Source organism: Camelina sativa, chromosome 5, assembly GCF_030686135.1.
Source record: "Camelina sativa cultivar CO46 ecotype springtype chromosome 5, ASM3068613v1".
Lineage (NCBI taxonomy): Eukaryota > Viridiplantae > Streptophyta > Magnoliopsida > Brassicales > Brassicaceae > Camelina > Camelina sativa.
Genome location: NC_141884.1, coordinates 4,124,002 through 4,142,628, shown reverse-complemented (window position 1 = coordinate 4,142,628; position 18,627 = coordinate 4,124,002). Strand labels below are relative to the sequence as shown.

General features: G+C 33.8%; 5 protein-coding genes across 5 annotated transcripts; 2 read left to right on the top strand and 3 right to left on the bottom strand.

Moving 5' to 3' along the window:
• Positions 1-2,113: 2,113 nt before the first annotated feature.
• Positions 2,114-2,928, bottom strand: LOC104785413 (protein EARLY FLOWERING 4). Its single transcript, XM_010510618.3, has one exon. The coding sequence runs from the start codon at positions 2,694-2,696 to the stop codon at positions 2,364-2,366; it is 333 nt and encodes a 110-aa protein (XP_010508920.2). The 5' UTR covers positions 2,697-2,928; the 3' UTR covers positions 2,114-2,363.
• A 1,966-nt stretch (positions 2,929-4,894) lies between these two features.
• LOC104785411 (uncharacterized) lies at positions 4,895-6,956 on the top strand. Its single transcript, XM_010510617.2, has one exon. It carries the CDS (start codon positions 4,969-4,971, stop codon positions 6,847-6,849), a length of 1,881 nt encoding a protein of 626 aa, XP_010508919.2. The 5' UTR covers positions 4,895-4,968; the 3' UTR covers positions 6,850-6,956.
• A 2,156-nt stretch (positions 6,957-9,112) lies between these two features.
• LOC104788858 (uncharacterized) lies at positions 9,113-11,014 on the top strand. Its single transcript, XM_087451998.1, has one exon. It carries the CDS (start codon positions 9,781-9,783, stop codon positions 10,909-10,911), a length of 1,131 nt encoding a protein of 376 aa, XP_087308124.1. The 5' UTR covers positions 9,113-9,780; the 3' UTR covers positions 10,912-11,014.
• Positions 11,015-11,032: 18 nt separating this feature from the next.
• On the bottom strand, positions 11,033-11,746 carry LOC104785410 (uncharacterized). The gene is made up of 3 exons (XM_010510616.3): positions 11,643-11,746; positions 11,249-11,471; positions 11,033-11,172 (listed from the first exon to the last, which is right to left on the bottom strand). Exons 2-3 carry the CDS (start codon positions 11,469-11,471, stop codon positions 11,108-11,110), a joined length of 288 nt encoding a protein of 95 aa, XP_010508918.1. The 5' UTR covers positions 11,643-11,746; the 3' UTR covers positions 11,033-11,107.
• Positions 11,747-11,895: 149 nt separating this feature from the next.
• On the bottom strand, positions 11,896-14,900 carry LOC104785409 (putative ABC1 protein At2g40090). Its single transcript, XM_010510615.2, has 8 exons — positions 14,608-14,900; positions 14,192-14,346; positions 13,956-14,081; positions 13,746-13,841; positions 13,542-13,642; positions 13,422-13,458; positions 12,950-13,168; positions 11,896-12,797 (listed from the first exon to the last, which is right to left on the bottom strand). Exons 1-8 carry the CDS (start codon positions 14,789-14,791, stop codon positions 12,099-12,101), a joined length of 1,617 nt encoding a protein of 538 aa, XP_010508917.1. The 5' UTR covers positions 14,792-14,900; the 3' UTR covers positions 11,896-12,098.
• Positions 14,901-18,627: the final 3,727 nt, after the last annotated feature.

Here is an 18,627-nt window from a genome sequence, read left to right as displayed (position 1 = left end):
GTATTTTGGGAGGGGTTGACATTTTTGAAAAGTTGGTTGGTTGGATTGTTCTTCAATTGGATAGTTCGTCACTCGATGTATTATTGAGTTGTGGTGTCTAAGTCTAATTTATAAGATGTAAGATTCAGTCCAACGTTGATGGATCATGGCTACAAAGAAAGTGTATAGTACATTTTGATAGTTAAAATGTCTTTATTTGACATAGAACTAGGTTTATCAATTATGCACAAACACACGCAAGTCATTCTGATATCAGTTTTGGAAAAGAGAGCGCTCGTGTGGCAGAAGAAGAATGCATAAAAATCAAAACCTCAACATACATGTTAATAAATGGTGTGGCATATGTGTGGTTGTGTGCAACATCATTTGGACTTTTATGAGCAAGTGTCGTATTCGTTTGAATTGTAAAGACCTATTTTATCGGATATTTAGTTCAAAGTTTTTTTGTTAGACCAAAAATATATGGAAAATTTCGACTTTGTTAACGAGAAATTGATTACAATTTGATGACTAAAACAAATGTTCACACAAGTTCGATGACATACACAAACACAACTTGCTTAATTAACCTTAAATTATCCAATAAGATATACTAGTGAAGCCGGAAGCCCATACGAGTTTGATTAAATAGACTAAAAAAAACTCAATACTCCACTAAAATACTATTGGGTTTGGAATTGTAATGGGGTTCGGACACATTGGTGAAAACTGTTATGCCACAATCGACAGTCGATGTTGCTAATTTGGAAAATACGACGAAGTCATTTGTTTTCCCTAGAATTCAAACGATTAGCCTCTATATGAACTTCTTAAAAAAAAAAAAGCTCATATAAGATAGGGAATTCTATGAAGAAAAATGGTTTACATAACTTAGTTTGATGAAAGAAACAAAATCCAATGGTCCAATAAGACAACAAATATAAAGGACAAGATATTGCTCCGACGATTTATATGGTCGAGGGCATGCACTATGTCATAGTCACCACCATCACATAACCGATGAACACCATCATGTTCCAAAAAAAAAACAAAATATCTGGAGAAGGCATAGCCAGTAGATGTCAAGGTGGTACAGAGTCTGTAATAAATGAAGTATTATGTCAACATCGAAAACCCCTAGATTTGATTATCTAGTGTATTTCTGAAACTAAATAAGTTAGCTCAAAATTCGGATAATCACATAATCTTTAATTTGTCAATTACATCTAATGAAAAATGGAATACGAAAACTTATTCATCATCCTCTTCATATTCACCCTAAAATGTATCCTTCAGTAACATAAACAATAATGCAATCAATTGATGTTTATGATCAAACACATTTTGTGTCCACCACGACATAACATGCTTGCTTGTTGTTTTGGTTTTTCTGCCCACTATGGGAAATAAAACTGAACATAAAAACCGACAAGAAACCGCTTGATTTTGGCTAGATCTCCAACCTATCAAACATAAATTATCTATATATATACACTCAGAGAGAAAGAGAGGGAGAACTTGATTACTTTATGATGATCTGAGTATTTATTTAATCTTATGGCAAAAACTGAGATCCCAAGCAGAAAAAGGTGATGGGGGAAGAATACTAGAATAGAGGTTACTTATTTGATGCACTAGCTAGACTTATCATTCTAATAGAAAGGAACTTAGGTTTAGTCTTCTATGTTTGACATGCTTATGCCCCTTTTCCCCTCTATTACATGATTGCACTTATTGATTAACTTCAGTTATATGTTTGTACCGGATTCGAATTCGAATTAAAGTAAAAATGGTCTTTAGTCTTCTTAAGACCATTCCATGTCCACCCCTAATTGTTAGTGAATCTTGAATAGTTTTCCTAAATTTTAAATAATGACCTCTGTTATAATTTATTGCAGTTTCTGCTTGCTCTTTCAGGGGGTATGAGTATTGTCACAGCGTGTAAACACTTTTGACACACGGCCAATAGAAAACAATAGTTCTTAAACCATTATCATCAATATACATGTTATACCAAATTGCATCACTAGGTGACGAAATTACTTACTCCAAGTTGCAACTATCTGAACACAAGCATTCGTTGCTATCGAGGCCACATGAGAAAAGTCTCAAAATGGAATCAAACCAGAAAAAAGATAAGCAATCTAATTCTTATTATTATCATTAGAGAAATTGCAGTAGAGACACATTGAAAAAGACTCGAAACCATAATTAAAATAACCCAATAGATGGGTTTGCTCCCACACGGATTATTCTAACGACAATCATTGCAATAAAAACTAAGATATATAATAACTTTTTTATCATAGCTAGAACCGGACCGATTCAAAATTCTCAAACCGGCCGGTCCAACTAAGAAGAAAACAATAGGATTCCGGGTTTCATCAAGCTCTGGTTCCGGCAGCGCCACCACCGTCGTGGCCGTTCTTTCCAAACCCCGAAGCAAAACTAGTGTTGAGATCAGAGTACATGTTGACAACCTTAGAGATGTTTCCGTTGAGTTCTTGAATCAAAGCAACGTTCTTCGACATGTTATCAGCCATCCTGGATTGGTGATTGTCGTTGACTTGTTGGATGAGTGATCTGTTTCTGTCCAAAACTGATTGCACTTGTCTGAAATTCCGGTCAAGATTCTCCCACATCGCCGGATCTTCTCCTCCATGCTCTGCTTCCTCCGCCACGTTCCTCCGCCGTTTCGTATCGCCGTTCCTCTTCATAATAATTTTGTTTTTTTTTTTGTTTTTATGTTTTGGATTTTCGCAGTGTGAGAGAAATCAGATATTTATAGTAAATATCTTCTGATAAAATTGGGACACCTAGGCTATATAGGGTGAGTAAGGTTCTGTCTCAACACCACACGAGTAACAAGAGCGTGTGTATCACCGTAGACGTATCTATCTGATGTCAATGAACACGCTCGTGAAGGGAAGGTTGGATTATTGTTGAAGTTGTGAAGTGATTGGGTGAGAGAGGCATAAAGTACAGAGCTTTTCATGCACTTTTTTCTTGGATTTTTTTATAGATTAAAAACACAATGGAGAGAGAGAGAGATAAGGATCTTGTGATTCTCTAGTGCAGAAATATCTCGAGATATTTATTAGTAATAACCTTTATGGTTGATTGAATAAAATAGGGAAAAAGGGTATATGGTGTACGACTTGCCACCGTGCAGAACCAAATTCTCCCACACGCATGATCATCTCATGTTTTCATATCTAAATTTGCCTTTTGATTTGGTCAGCGTTATTATAATCACTTTTTAGAGTTTTTATTCGTTATAGATCTTTTGTTATTAGCTGACAAAAATATCTAAAATCCCAAATTTAGCTCTTATAGGACGTTAAACAGAGTTGTATTATTAACTAGAGTGTTCTTTAGAGAACAACAAATCAACAAGCAACAAGAATTTCTAAGAAACTTTTTATTAGTTCATTCGATTATTTTATGGAGATTATAATATAATTCGCAAGATATTTTTATGTACTAAGATAAGAATTTGGTTCCCGGAACCTGGGCACTAACTCAAAATCAAAATTCAAAAGCACCACAGTGAAATCACACGATTCTCCTCCCTACTTTGTTCTTCCATTACGAAGAACACCACTATATTGCACTTTTTGGTCCTACCCTTCTCAGTTCTCATCGCTTCTCTCTAGTAATTTATTCCCTTATAACAAAACGAACAAATTCCGATAGCCAAATCTTGTCAAGAGCCATTCAAGAACACGAATGGCCACATGGTTAGGTTTTAGTTTCAATCCATATCGATAAATATCACAATTTGTTATATGCATCAATCCTGATTTATGTTGTTACATCATCTTGAGAGTTATACGATAACAATCACCCTTTAGTGACACATGATTAAGCTAATGGTTTGCCTAAAATAAATGATTCTTAACATCATGACAATGGCGATGCACAAACAACTCGAATCATCAAAGATGATATGATGCTGAGAAACAAGAACAGTTTAGGGACGTCTATTATTCAATTAGTTTCCTTACTTTTTTTTCACATCAGTTATCTGAACTTTCAAATCCCACAGAGCCAAATAAACACAAAGAAAGAAAAAATCAAATTAACAAAGCTAACTAATCAAAATTTTCACTATGAGTACTTGAATACTTTAATCCAATCCAAACATCACAGTGAGCTTTCTTACTTTTGGTCGAGAAAAGGAGGAAGGCTAATGGATATAGCTTGTCTCAAATGCAACTCATGAGCATGCCAAAAGGGGAATTCCACGTTAGCGCCTCGTTAAGCTGCAGGAAAACATTAACACAAAGGAAAAAAAAAAAAAAAAGAACTCTAAACCACAAGACAAATTTTTATCCATTAGAATTAGCTCCAGCAGTGAGAAAGAACAGTGACACAGTTTTGTCTCAGCACTTGGATCAATAGTAACTCCACTTAATGCTTTATGAAACAAAACCGGAATAAACTGGAAAGTAAAGAAATAAAGCTTTGATGTGATCGGAGAAGAGAAGAGAAGAGGAAGGCTCAAGGAAATTTAGTTGAGAAGATGTTGCTAACCCCTTCTTCAATAAGTATATATCGTCAATGTCAAAGTTACAAACTACTTGGCCATACTGTAACAATGTTCTACTTTCCATATCAAACCTTCTTATTTTCCCTAGTGTTTCTTTAATTGATTGAGTTCATCAAGTCTCAATTTATTTTCTGCTAGTCAATTGGATCAATAATTGATCACGAATATAGAATCTTGAAGTCATAAAAATTAAGAAATGAATGAAATTGTATGCGGAAGTCGAACATTATGACAAACTACAAAGAAAAGAACAAAAATCCACCATGTTTTCACGTTAAGAATCTAATAATCAGAACTAGATGAACACTTTTGGAATCAAAATTTCGTATATTTATAGTGGAAAAATGTTAACAACTTGATATCCTGTATACAATAAAAATAAACTTTTAAAAGAGTCTTTAACAAAATACAATAAAGAAAGACTAAAAGAGTGTGACATGGATTCTATCGGTGCATTTCATGAGGTGGAAAAGGATGGTAAACTAGTTTTGGTATACCATCACCCCAAGTATTCTCCTATACCCCAAACACTTACTGTAACCTCCTCCGCTGACCCTTCTCTTCAACCTCTTTTCTTATGTCCTCACATACGATTGAGGAAACACGCACCGTCTACTATCTATTCAACCTTTCATCTGCCCAATGCGTCCCCCGAGTACACAAGGGATTCTGGTGATCATCATGTAATGCCTTTGTTTTGGTGCAATAATAAAACTTTTGAAAGCAGTGGTGGGTGCTTCGTATGCGATAATTCAAATTTTGGCACAGACTATTACTTTTGTGAACACTGTAATCAAACTTTCCACAAAGAATGTGTTCAGTCTCCACTTCAAATCAAACATCCTTACCATCCTAAGCATCCTCTCCAACTTTCCCATTATAGATCTCAACTTCGTGATAATGAGTGTTCCTATTGTAGAAGAAGTGCATGCTATCTCCTTTATCATTGCACCATATGTCAGGTTTTTATGCATCCAACATGTGCGATGAAACCAATACCCTTTGTTATAGACCCACCTAAAAAACATGCCCACCCTCTCACTTTTTTCCCTAGACAAACTTCCTTAAATTGTAACGTTTGTGGTTTGTTGAGAAAAATTTATCCCACCTACGTTTGTTTCAGATGTAACTTTGTAGCTCATAATGATTGTATGAATTTCCCACACGTCATCAAGATATCTCGTCACCAACATCGTATCTCTTTCACGTTTTCTCTTCCATCCAGAGAAAGGGTTTGTGGCGTTTGTCGTCAAAGTGCTAACGGTGATTATGGTGCATATACTTGTGACAAATGTAGCGATTATGTTGTTCATCCAATATGTGCTATAGAGAAGAATGTGTGGGATGGAAAAGAACTGCAAGGTGTACCAGAAGAAGACGATATAACACAAGATGATGGACCGTTCGAGGTGATATCTGAAGGAAAGATACTTCATTTTCTTCATAAGCGTTATCTCCAACTTGAGGTCAGCAAAGTTTATGACGAAAACATGCTTTGTCAAGCGTGTAGCCTTCCTATCTATGAAGGTAACTTCTATGTTAGTATGGCGCGTGAGTACATCCTCCATGAAACATGTGCTAAGGCTCCCCGTAGAATCCAACATCCGTTACATCCTCATCCACTACATTTGGAGGTTGATGAGAGAAGCTTAAATGAGAGATATACTTACAGTTGCATCGCTTGTGGTTGTCTTTCTCTTGGATTTGCCTATGTGTGTAAATACGAGCTAGGCATGTGGTCGTCGTTCAAGCTAGATGTACGGTGCGCTCTAATTTCTGAGCCTTATAAATACGAAGGTCATGAACATCCCTTGTTCTTAGCTTTAGACCCTGAAATAAAACCCATGTGCCACGTATGCAAAACAGAATGTCTAAAACCATTAAATTGCATCAAATGCAATTTTATTTTATGTTTCAAGTGCGCAACCTTACCATACAAAGCAAGGTATAAACATGACCCACACTTTCTCACAATTTCATGTGGTGAAGAAGTACGTGCGAAAGAATGGTGTGAAATATGCGAACTTAATCTAAAAGATACATATTCAGAAGTATTCTACTGGTGCAACGAGTGTTTCACAACTTGTCATATTGAATGCTTACTCGGTGGAAACCCAAATATGAAGCCTGGTCAATATTTCTATATGAAGGGAGCGTGGATACAAATTCTTCCCAAATGTAATACTTCTCGACCATTATGTCATTCTTGCAAGAACCGTTGTCTAGGGAGAATATATGCTTTAGACAGCCGTCGTATAGCATGTTCATATTACTGTATGGAAAATTTGTTTGAAAATTTGTATAAATTTCGATTTTAGGGGTCTGCCTAATGGGTGGATCTGTTGTGGACCAAATGTTAAAAAAAAAAATTATTGTTTCTCAAAAAGATAAAATAAATAAAACTGTAGTTTCTCTTTGACGATCATGCTTAGTCTATTTGTATTCTATTGTATAATCTTTTTTGACTTATATGCTTTAATTATGTACCAATCAATTTATGAATTATGGACAATATAATATAATTTTAATCAAATAGTTACTATATTTTAGTGGGAGAATGAAGTTTCAAAAAGTATTGGCTAGGAATTACACATGATTTAATGTGGAGTTACATATAATTTTAATTATGACTTAATTAAAAAATAAATTCTATCTATATATACATTTTTGGAGACATTTATAAAATAAATCCTGAAATTGTCACTTATTTACATGTATGCCATTGATATTAAATAGTTAATTTAATAAACAAAATTAACTCTATTTATATTCAATTTTTTTTATAGAAACTAAGTGTTATAAAAGGTAACAAACATAATTGTAAATGTATACATATTTTATTTCCTTATTTTATAAGGAGGTGAGTGAAGAGCTATTGTTCTTTAATAAATATTTGAAAAACTGATTTGATAATAAGTGAATTTTAGCCTCACATATTATATTTTACTTTCACGGGTTTTGTATAATGAGTTTTTGCAGATTAAAATTTTTTGAACATGTTACGTGATCCGCCTAGCATGGCGGGTTTGGACTATAGAACCAACACTAAAACTATTAGTTTATTTCATATACTATAGATTTGTAGTAATAGTTTGGAAACTTAACTTATAAATTATTTAATATATGAACTACAAAATATTACACATACTACAACACATTCTTAATATTCCAAAAAAAAAAAATTGTATACACATAAAAATATACACTAACATACCATATATTCATATGGCAGGAGGTAAGTCCATTTGTAGAAGGCACCATCACACCCGGGATCGAGTCCCAGCTCCTACGAATGTAGGAATTTGGTTAATGGGCCGGCCAGTTGTGGCACAATGGTTGACAAAAAAAAAAATATATACACTAACATATCATATATTCATATACCTCTGTTTAATTATAGAAAACAAAACTAAGTGTTTTAAAATTTTATATTCTATCTAATAACAAATTTAGTGTAATTAGGTTATAAAATGTATAAAACGTAAAAAGAAGAAAAAAAAATTCTAAACAAAATTATAAATTAATTAGATAAAAGTTAATTAATTGAGAATTTGAAAAGTAAATAAATTAAAAATTATGATTTAAAATACAATAATTTATAATTTAGTCTTGCGGTGTACCGCGGGTGAAAATCTAATAATTTTGATTTATAAAGAAATGCTAAGTGTGTCGTGTATTTGGGTAAGAAGAGTGAAACCTTACTTTTATATATATATATATGATTTAGAGTGGAAAGAAATATTTGAAAAATGAGAAACATAACTTTTTAAAAATATTAGCTAGTGTCATATTATATTATACTCTATCTTGGAATCTCTTGACATAATATAATATCTTAACTCTAATTAATATAAATACAAGTATTGGGATTTATAGATATAGGCATTGTTCTTTTGCAGGTCGCTAGCGATCTAATCCAACGACATAAAAAATAACTGTTTTTTTAACTCAGACCTGAAATAAATCTGAAACCAACGACTGTTTTCAGGTAAGAGAGAAGAAGTTTAGAGTCGTCGTGCCACACTTGCGACTGAAAATCAACCACTAGAAAATCCAGCGATGTCAGCGATAGAAAACCTAGAAAATAGGCTATAAAAAAAAAACGACTGGACAAGGGGGAAAAAGAAGAATTTTCAGTTGTTGTTGTGGTTGTCATATTATTTTGTTTATAAATGTTTCAATAATATTTCCACTTTCATCATGCCATGTAATTAGTAATTCACTAAGAGAGAATGCTTACATATTCTAAAACCACGACAAGATACACTTAACTTGATCTTCAAGCACATACTTTCTATAAGATTTGTTAGAGATTTAATGGAACACACAAGCAAACTGATCAAGACAAAGACAAAGATTGACCGGAGCCCATAGAATCTTGAAGTCAAGAAATTTCAGAAATGACAAAAACTATATGCAAAGAAAAGTTGATTCTTTAGTTGCATGTAAAGAAGAACATTATTGCACTACAAAGAATAGAACAACCATCATGTTTTCACGTTAAGGATCTAGTAGTCTAAATAAAGTAGAAGCACACTTTTAACAACTCAGCATCCATGTGTAATATATTTTTTTAACACAATCATGGATTCTAGCGGTGGCTTTCATGAGGTGGAAAAAGATAGTAAACTATTTCTGGTATACCATCACCCAAAATATTGTCCCATACCCCAAACACAGACCCTAACCTCTTCCCATGACCTTCTTCTTCAGCCTCTTTTCTTATGCCCTAAGATACGATGTAGAAAAACCGTGGTCCATTTTTCAGCAACTTTTCCACTCAATTCTTCCCCTGAGTACATCTTTCATACAACAACGGATTCTGATGATCATCATGTAATGCTTTTGTTTTGGTGCAATAATAAAGAATTTGATGTTAGCGGTGGGTGTTACAGATGCCATGGTTCAAATTTCGGCACAGTCACTTAAAATCAAAAATCCTTACCATCTTAAACATTCTCTCCAACTTTCCTTTCATCATCCTCAAGCTCGCAATATTGAGTGTTTATGTTGCGGAAAAAGAGCAAAATATATGGTTTATCATTGTACCATATGTCAGGCTTTTATGCATCCAACATGCGCGATGAATCCAATACCCTTTCTTATAGACCTACCAAAAAAAACATGTCCATCCTCTCACATTTTTCTCCAGACAAACTTCTTTAACTTGTAACGTTTGTGGTTTGTTGAGAAAAATTTATCCCACCTACGTTTGTCTCAGATGCAACTTTGTAGCTCATATTGATTGTATGAGTTTCCCAAACGTCATCAAGATATCACGTCACCAGCATCGTATCTCCTACATTCCTTCTGCTCCATTCAGAGAATGGTTTTGTGGAGTTTGTCGTCTAAGAATTAACGGTGATTATGGTGCATATACTTGTCATGACAAGTGTAGTGATTATGTTGTTCATCCAATATGTGCTACTGGGAAGAATGTGTGGGATGGAAAGGAGCTCGAAGGTGTACCAGAAGAAGGCGATATAACACAAGATGTTGGGTCATTCAATGTGATATCGAAAGGAGTGATACTTTATTTTCTTCATGAGCATCATCTTCGGCTTGAAGTCAGCCTACTTTATGACGAAAATAAGGTTTGTCAAGCATGTGTCCTTCCTATTTATGAAGGTAACTTCTATGTTTGTATGGAGTGTGAGTTCATCCTCCATGAAAAATGTGCTAAGGCTCCTCGTAGAATTCAACATGCATTACATCCTCATCCACTTACATTGAAAGAGTCCAGTGAACATAGTATATGTTATTTCACATGCAATGCTTGTGATTGTAAATGTGGTGGCTTTGTCTATGAGTGTCGGACAGAGGGATGCACCTTCAATCTAGATGTAAGATGTGCTTCAATTGTTGAGCCGTTTGATTACAAAGGTCATGAAGATCCCTTGTTCCTAGCTTTAGACCAAGAAGTAGTAAACCTCATATGTCACGTATGCAAAAGAACATGTGAAAAACAACTAAATTGCATCAAATGCAGTTTTGTTGTTTGTTTCAAGTGTGCTACTTTACCATACAAAGCAAGGTATAAGCACGACAAACACTTTCTCACAGTTTCATGTGATGAAGAAGTAAGTGAGAAAGATTGGTGTGAGGTGTGCGAACGCAATCTAAAAGATACAAGCACAAAGGTGTTCTACTGGTGCAATGAGTGCTTCACCACTTTTCATATTGAATGCTTAATCGGAGAAGACCCATATATGAAGCTCGGTCAATATTATGACTATTGGGGGAAGATTCAAATTCTTGGCAAATGTAAAATCTCTCGACCATTATGCGATTCTTGCAAGAAACGTTGTCAAGGTAAAATATTTAAGAGAGGCAACAGCATAGCATGTTCTCTAGAATGTATGGTTCCTAACCTTTATTAAATCTAGAGTGTAGTTTCTCTTTGTACTTTCAATTTGGTACTTGGTTCATCTGGTACGCTGTTAGCTTTGATGATTTGAAAAGTGACACAAAGCTGATTTTAAATCACACGAGGGCAGAGAAGAGACAGAAACATGATGTAGAATAGATTACTAATGAGAAAGAAACAAAAACAAAGTCTAATTAATACACACAATACTAAGAATCATCAGAGTCTTCTGGATCCTCCACTGATGACTCCGCTTGATCTTCGTCTTCTCCTACTGCATTACCATAAAAAATTCTTGAAATTGAAATAAAACAAAACAAACAGAGAAAAATAAGAAGAAAGACACAAACCTTGGAGTTCTAGTTCCCTAAGAATGGCATTAAACTGATTCCTCAACTCACGCAGTTCAACAAGAGCTCTCTGAATCCTCTGAATGAGATGGTTCTCTTCACCGGCGGCGTTCACCACCAGCCGGCGCTGAGTAGCCGAAGGAGGAGCAGCAGCAGCAGCTTCTTCTTCGTATAATGGAGGGTCAACAACAACTGGTTTTGGAACTGCATCAATCTCTTCCATCTAATAATCAGACCAACAAAAAAAAATCACAGCTTTTTCAATTTTAACCCCCCCCCCCCAATCGATTTACATATCGTAAAAAACCAAGACCCATCAATCGAAAAAGGTACTCAATTTCTCTCCTAAGGTCACAAATCGAACTGATTAGACGAAGAAAGATAGAGACTTTACCGGAGAAAATGTTATTACTGATCGGCGGGGATGTAATAGTGCGGTGGAGACAAGACAAGAGATGAGAGAGAGACAGACTCGAGAGTGTCGAAAAGACAAAGATGGTGGCTGACCACTGCATTTATATAATAATATAATTAAGGTTTTCTCGACTTAACCAAATCCCCAACCGAACCAAACCGCACGTAACCAATTCTCGGTTCAATTTGATTTTAAAAATGTCCCAACAGAAATTTATAATATGAAACACAAATTATACAAATCTCATCATATTATGTATAGAAAAGTTGATTTATTGTTGGTGTACATAACAACAGCCTGTGTAAATGTATACAAAGAATGATAAATGTTATAATCTTGAACCCCACTTACCAAAGAATAGTGAGAGAGATGTGTTACATGTGTAATATGAATTTGGCTGCAGGCAGCGCTTTTAATCAAATTTGTGAGATTATATTATAGGGTTAAGGATTTTCTGACTTGTAAGAGCCAAAGAGCAAATTGCATCACCCAAAGCCTAGCTTCAACTGAGAATCCTTCAAGCCATACCTTAAGCCATTTCATCAACGATTTTTTTTCAGATCTTTTGGCCTCTAAAACCGCTTGGGAAGATACTTTCCCTATGATCAAGAACGACTCCAGAGACGATCCTTGCATTAGTTCATTGTTAACCGACCTGAGACAGTCGTTTGTTTTCAGCATCAGGAGGATCACTCGTGGCAATCTCCTGAGAAGCTCTGAGATTTCGGAGAAGTACTGTGATGCGTACATCTGCAGCTCTGATACATCTTCTTTGCTGCCTTTGATGACTAAATGATCCACTGATGTGTCGATGACTTGTTTCCATGGTCTCATTGTAAGAATCCCAGCGAATAGCACATAGAGATCATCTCCAGCGCCTAACTTTGTGCTGTGTTCTTTGATGGCTTTAGCATCTGAAAAGACCAATGCTTTCCATAGTGAAGCATAGTTGAATCTTGTGTTGAAGTCAAGTTCCTTGTACAAGCCATGGTCAAGAAGCACTAACTGTGGTTTTCTCTTGCCATATAAGTTCCTTTTACCAGAAGGATCTGGACGAACAATCAAATTGGCAGCGTGTGGGTCACAATGCACAAACCCATGTTTAAACATCATTTCTGCAAAAGCTTGACTCACCTGCAACAAAAAAAGATTTTAAAGCAAATCAAAGTTTGAAACTACCAAACTCTTACTTGAACGGCAATTACTATTTTCTTTTCAACTGGGTGTTATTTAACTGAATTCAAGAAATGCATGATATCTTAAAGATCAAAGATGAAACAGCTTACCAGCTTTGATACTTCATATGGCTGCATTCCAAGTTTTCTGATCTTAGCCACATCGTTCACTTGAGCACCATCCATGAACTCCATTGTCAACAACTTAGAGGTACTCAAATTCCAATAGATCGTTGGCGCATAAACATACTCTGCAATATGGGGAGACAGCTTCCTAAAATTATCCAGACATTTCTCACTGTTTTTTGCCTCGACCATAAAATCTAGTTCCTGATGAAATTTACATTAATAAAAAAAAGAGCACATAAATATCAAACGAGTGACAGCAAAAACTCAATAAAGACCATGCAAAAATGCTTCAGAATAGAAACCATTAAAGTCCCTCAGATATTAATCGAAAAAGATGCAAGCCGTTAGCCGACAAATGAATATAATATACAGATAAACATATACAAGACTCTACAAACCTATCAAAGAAAACAACGTATATGCTATGACTTATGAATCAGCTAAAGACACCAACCTTTGGTAAGCTTTCACTCATTTCGTCTAACAACCACCTGCATACATGAGCCAGTATTAGCTAACTGCAAGAGCCTCACACTATATGAATTGTACACAGAAAATGAGAAAGTGGCTGCACCTATAGTCAAATGATGGGAATATCCGGTGCAAGGTATTCACTAAAACTCCCACAGCCGCAGTGTCAGCAGCTGCAGTGTCTGTCATGTGCGCATGTTGAACCTGCCGAAAAAGATTCAAGAGCAACTTTTTTAGTATTTGCTCTTTGATTACGTATTTGCAAAAAAACTTTCCCTTCCGCAATAGTATAAGTAAACAGAAGTACCTTGACAGCAACTTTTTTTCCATCATGGGTCCGAGCAACATGAACTTGAGCAAGAGAAGCACTTGCAATAGGAACAGGGTCAAACTCAGCAAACACCTGCAGATCAAATACGATAGCCAAATTGAAAAGCCAAGAGAGATGCAGTCATAGCTAAACCATTAAAACTCTGGTTCAATACATGAAGAATAGGTATGTAAAAAAAGCACATACTTCGTCCGGCATCTCTCCAACTTCTTTCTTGAAAACCTCACATACTTGCTCATACGATGAAACCGGACATTTGTTCAACATGGACTCCCTCATAGTACGAACATACTCTTCAGGCACAAGATATTCCTTGAAACAAGAAACCGTAAAACCCATTGGTTTTCTTAACATATAACATAATAATTTCTAAACTTCAGACATTTCAATGGCAATAGAGAAAGAAGATTAGCTTAACATACTAGTTGTCCTATATGCTGGCCAAGCTTGATATAGATTCCTCCATTTTTAAAACAAAGCTCTTGAAGCTTTTGAGCTGACCTCAGGTGGACTTCATGTTTGACCTTAGCCCTCTCATTACTTCCCTCAGCCAAACCCAACAATGAGTATTCATAATCTAAACAACACAAACCACAAAACATAACGTTCATACATCGACTAAATCAAATGTAAATATCAGCCAAACGCCATAGACAAAACGTATTTAACGTTTGCTTCTACAAGCCTAAAGCTTTCTAATCTCACCACCAAGCTAATCAAAAAGCACAAATCAAAATCAATTGAAAAAACAAAAAAGGTGATATTTTTTAGGCATTGCAGCAAAACAAATCATGTAAAGTATTATCCTTTAATTGCTTTTTTTGGTTTTTGGCCGTACCAAAAGCTATAGAGGCGGCGGTTACGGTATTGCGGTAGAGACGGACGGGGATGGAGGTGCAAAGCTTGAGCGTGGTTGATGGGTCTTCGGAGGAAGCAACGAAGGCAGCACCGGAACCACCGCATAAGGCGGTACCGACAACGAGAAGCTTCGTACGGGTTCTCCAAAAGGATCGTGCCGCCATTGAGGAAGCCACGTACGCCCCAGCAGATCGGAGGAGGGAGATTTAGAGAAGCGAGCGAACGAAATAACAAACGATTTTTATTCCGACAAGGCTAAATTTTCGTCGAATTGGTTGGGATGTAAGAGCGGGTTCGGATTTTGTTTGCTTTGGGCTTTACTTAGTGGGCTTTTAATGGGTCTGTCCTTTAAATCTAATACAGTTACAGTAATAACCGATAACCGGTTGCCAGTTGGTTTGTTTTTGTAACCGAAATCAAATTGAAAATTTCGGCTGCATAGGTTTGGTTATTTCGGTTTGGTCAATTAGGACGAAATGTTACAAAGAACTTTAGTTAAAAGCCGACGTCCATAAAGAAGAAGCTAAGCATTGTAGCAATGTGCCAATGTACTAAATACAGTATGTTTGTAAATCTATATTACTCCCTCCGTTTCAAAATATATGATGTTTGAGGTAAGACACATATTAAGATAATTTATTTTTCTTTTAAAAAGTATAATATATATTTAAATAAAAAAGATTCAACCAATAATAAAAAAGATTGCATCAATAATGATTACAGATGATTAAATATATAATAAAATTTGCATGGAAAGTTACAAGACATCTTATATTTTGAAACAAAAAATAGGTCAAAACATCTTATATATTGAAACGGAGGGAGTATTATTTTTGCAGTAGTTTTGGCTAAGAAGGCTTGGAGTTGGGATATATTTACATCTCATGCCATTATAATTAAACATTTAAAAAAAAAAAAAAGCAATAATTGAGTATAGAAATAAATATTTTCCTAAAATATCTGAACAAAATTAATTTCTGTTTTTCTTTTTTAATCACAAGTTTTAAATCTATATATTATTGGATATGAAATTTAAAAATAGTAATATAGATTACTAAATTGATAAGCAAATGAAATATCTTGATAATAAAGGTATATAGTTATTTATGGCACTTACACTCATACATGTTAGCGCATATTCCAAAATAATTTTATGCGACTTATATACCAACGAAAAAGTGATTTATGTGCTACTTATTATGTCTTTTTTACTTTTCCTGTTTTCATATTTTGTCTTCTCTAATATCGTTTTTTTTTTCTTTTCTATATTAGGGTGTTAGGACTTAGGATCCATGATTCTGTCAATATGTTTTATGGATTGTCAAATTCATGAGTAAAGTTATTGATTTACATTATACTTTGATATAACATCCTCATTTATTGTATTTTTATGTTTTTCTAATCATTATTCCACATATTTCATAGGTTTTTCTAAAGATTAATAGTTAAAGAACAAAAATTGTCTTATGGTACAAAACGGAGTAAATCCTAGAATGCAAACCTTTGATAATCCTTTGATGATTTACATGTTGACAATTTCAAAAGATACGCAATTCTACATCAATAATAAATTATTATGGACGGGTCAAATGGCGAGCCAATACGGATAACCATCATTTCATTTGTTTGGTTTATTAATATAAGAATATTACATATATAATTAAATTGATTAAATTACGATCATGTAAAAAAATACTATCTCGCGGACGGGTCAAATGGTGAGCCAATACGGGTAATCATCATTTCATTTGTTTGGTTTATTAATATGAGAATATTACATATATAATATTAAATTGATTAAATTACGATTATGTAAAAAAAAAAACTATCTCGTGGTATACTACAGTCAAATGCTAAAATTAACTACTAAAATATAATTACACCAACTTAAACAATAAATATATATATATATATATATATTATTACAATTTTTTAAAAAATTAGTTATACAATTGTCCCACGGTATACCGCAGGTTAAAATCTAGTTATGGTTCAAATTCAATGACGGTTTGTGGAAAAATGAATCAATATGTTTCTTATACTAATTGTGTGCAATGACTTTGTTTGTCGTCATATTTGAAACAAAGAACATATTTTCTCTGCAAATAAAAGTATTAATAAGGAAATGAAAAAAAAAAGTCAAAAAACAAAAGACATCTCCAACTTATACTTTTTAACCAAATAAAATTATAATTATTTTACAGTTTATTATATAATTTGTTGAGACATTACATATTCACAATATAAAAATAGTTTATATAACTTTCATTTCTTTAAAAAATTTGATTCTGTTTTGGTTGGTACGTATATAAAAAATTTCATGAATTATCAAATACATCCACATGGTCCTCCATGAGAAGGCTACTCCTACGAAATTTTGTAAATCAATTTAAAATTGAATAGTTTTTTCATAAACATAACATATTAGAGGAAGTGATGAACAATCATAAAAGAATCATCCAATCTTTTTTTCTATAGCAACTCAAAGAAAGGAAGAATTATCCACTAAACATCATAATGTCCCCAAATTCAGTGAAAGATTTGTATAAAGTTATGGAAAATCAAAAATAATTGCATAAATTATATTAGTAACCAACTATTATAACTTGTCTCATCAATTTACAAATTGGGTATTTCCTACATCATCTTCTTAGACATGGGATGTGTAATGCATGATGTTAAAGGATTCCGCATTACAAATTCTGCATTACGTATTGAATTAGAGTGGAAAGTTCTGGGGTGCAACAGGAAGAAGAACCTGAACTTGGAGGATTTGGTGGGGGGTAATAAATAGAGAAGTTTTTTTATAACAATGTGCACTCAAGCTTGAGTGCATGATTTTTGTGGGCTGATATGTTGACTTGACAAATTTAATTTCTTCAACTTCCGGTCAGTTTCGTAGGCCAAAAATCTATTGACTTCTTTTTGTTTGGTATTCTTTTTTTTTTTTTTTTTGTCAACCATTGGGCCACAACTGGCCGGCCCATTAGCCAAATTCCTACATTCGTAGGAGCCGGGACTCGATCCCGGGTGTGATAGTGCCTTCTACAAATGGACTTACCTCCTGCCACTGCACTAAGGTCACTTCACTGTTTGGTATTCTTTTTACGTGTAAAATCATATTTTTATTTCGATGGTCCTACTCTAATTATTGAGATGCAAATCTGACCGTTGCTACACAAATAACAAAACAAGCAATTTTGTTCGGTAATAAATCTATTACTATATCTTTAAAAATAGTTGTATCAATACAGTAGAACTTCTATAAATTATTATTTGTTAAATTAATAATCTCTATAAATTAATAAATTTATCCAGTTCCAAGTTAAAACTAGTGGAATTTTGGACACTATTCGATAATATAATAAAATAATATTTTTTTTGAAAATCCTTTGTAAATATATGATCTCATCAATAATATAAATTAATAATTATACAAACTTATTTAAATATATGTATATATATATACATTTATCAGAGTTTATTTTTATTATATAAAAATCTTTGAGAGATATTTTCAAAACATGATAATTGTTATTTTTCTGGTAATTGATTTTAGAAATATATTAGTTATAACGATTAAAATTTATTTTAAATATTTTTTACCAAAGTAGGAAAGTCTCTCTATAAATTAATAATTATTAATTTATCGATAAATTAAAACCTCTATGAAATTAATAGATTTTCATGGTCCCAACATTATTAATTTATAGAGGTTTTACTGTATTTTGCATCATTTTTGCTCAAACTTATCTTACCATTTGCTCAAAATTTACTTAATAATTGCATAAATTTTAGTTTTTTCAATAATATTAACTGTAAAAATCTTAGAATATGTCATATATAATTTAATTATTAAATATTGGACGGTTTATGATATCAACGTACGCCCCAGCAAATTGCGTTATAGTTTTTTTTATCAACAATAGATTAGTTCAAAAGAGTCAATTGTGAAAGAATTAGTTTATGTATCACACATGATGCAAAGATATTCGCGCTT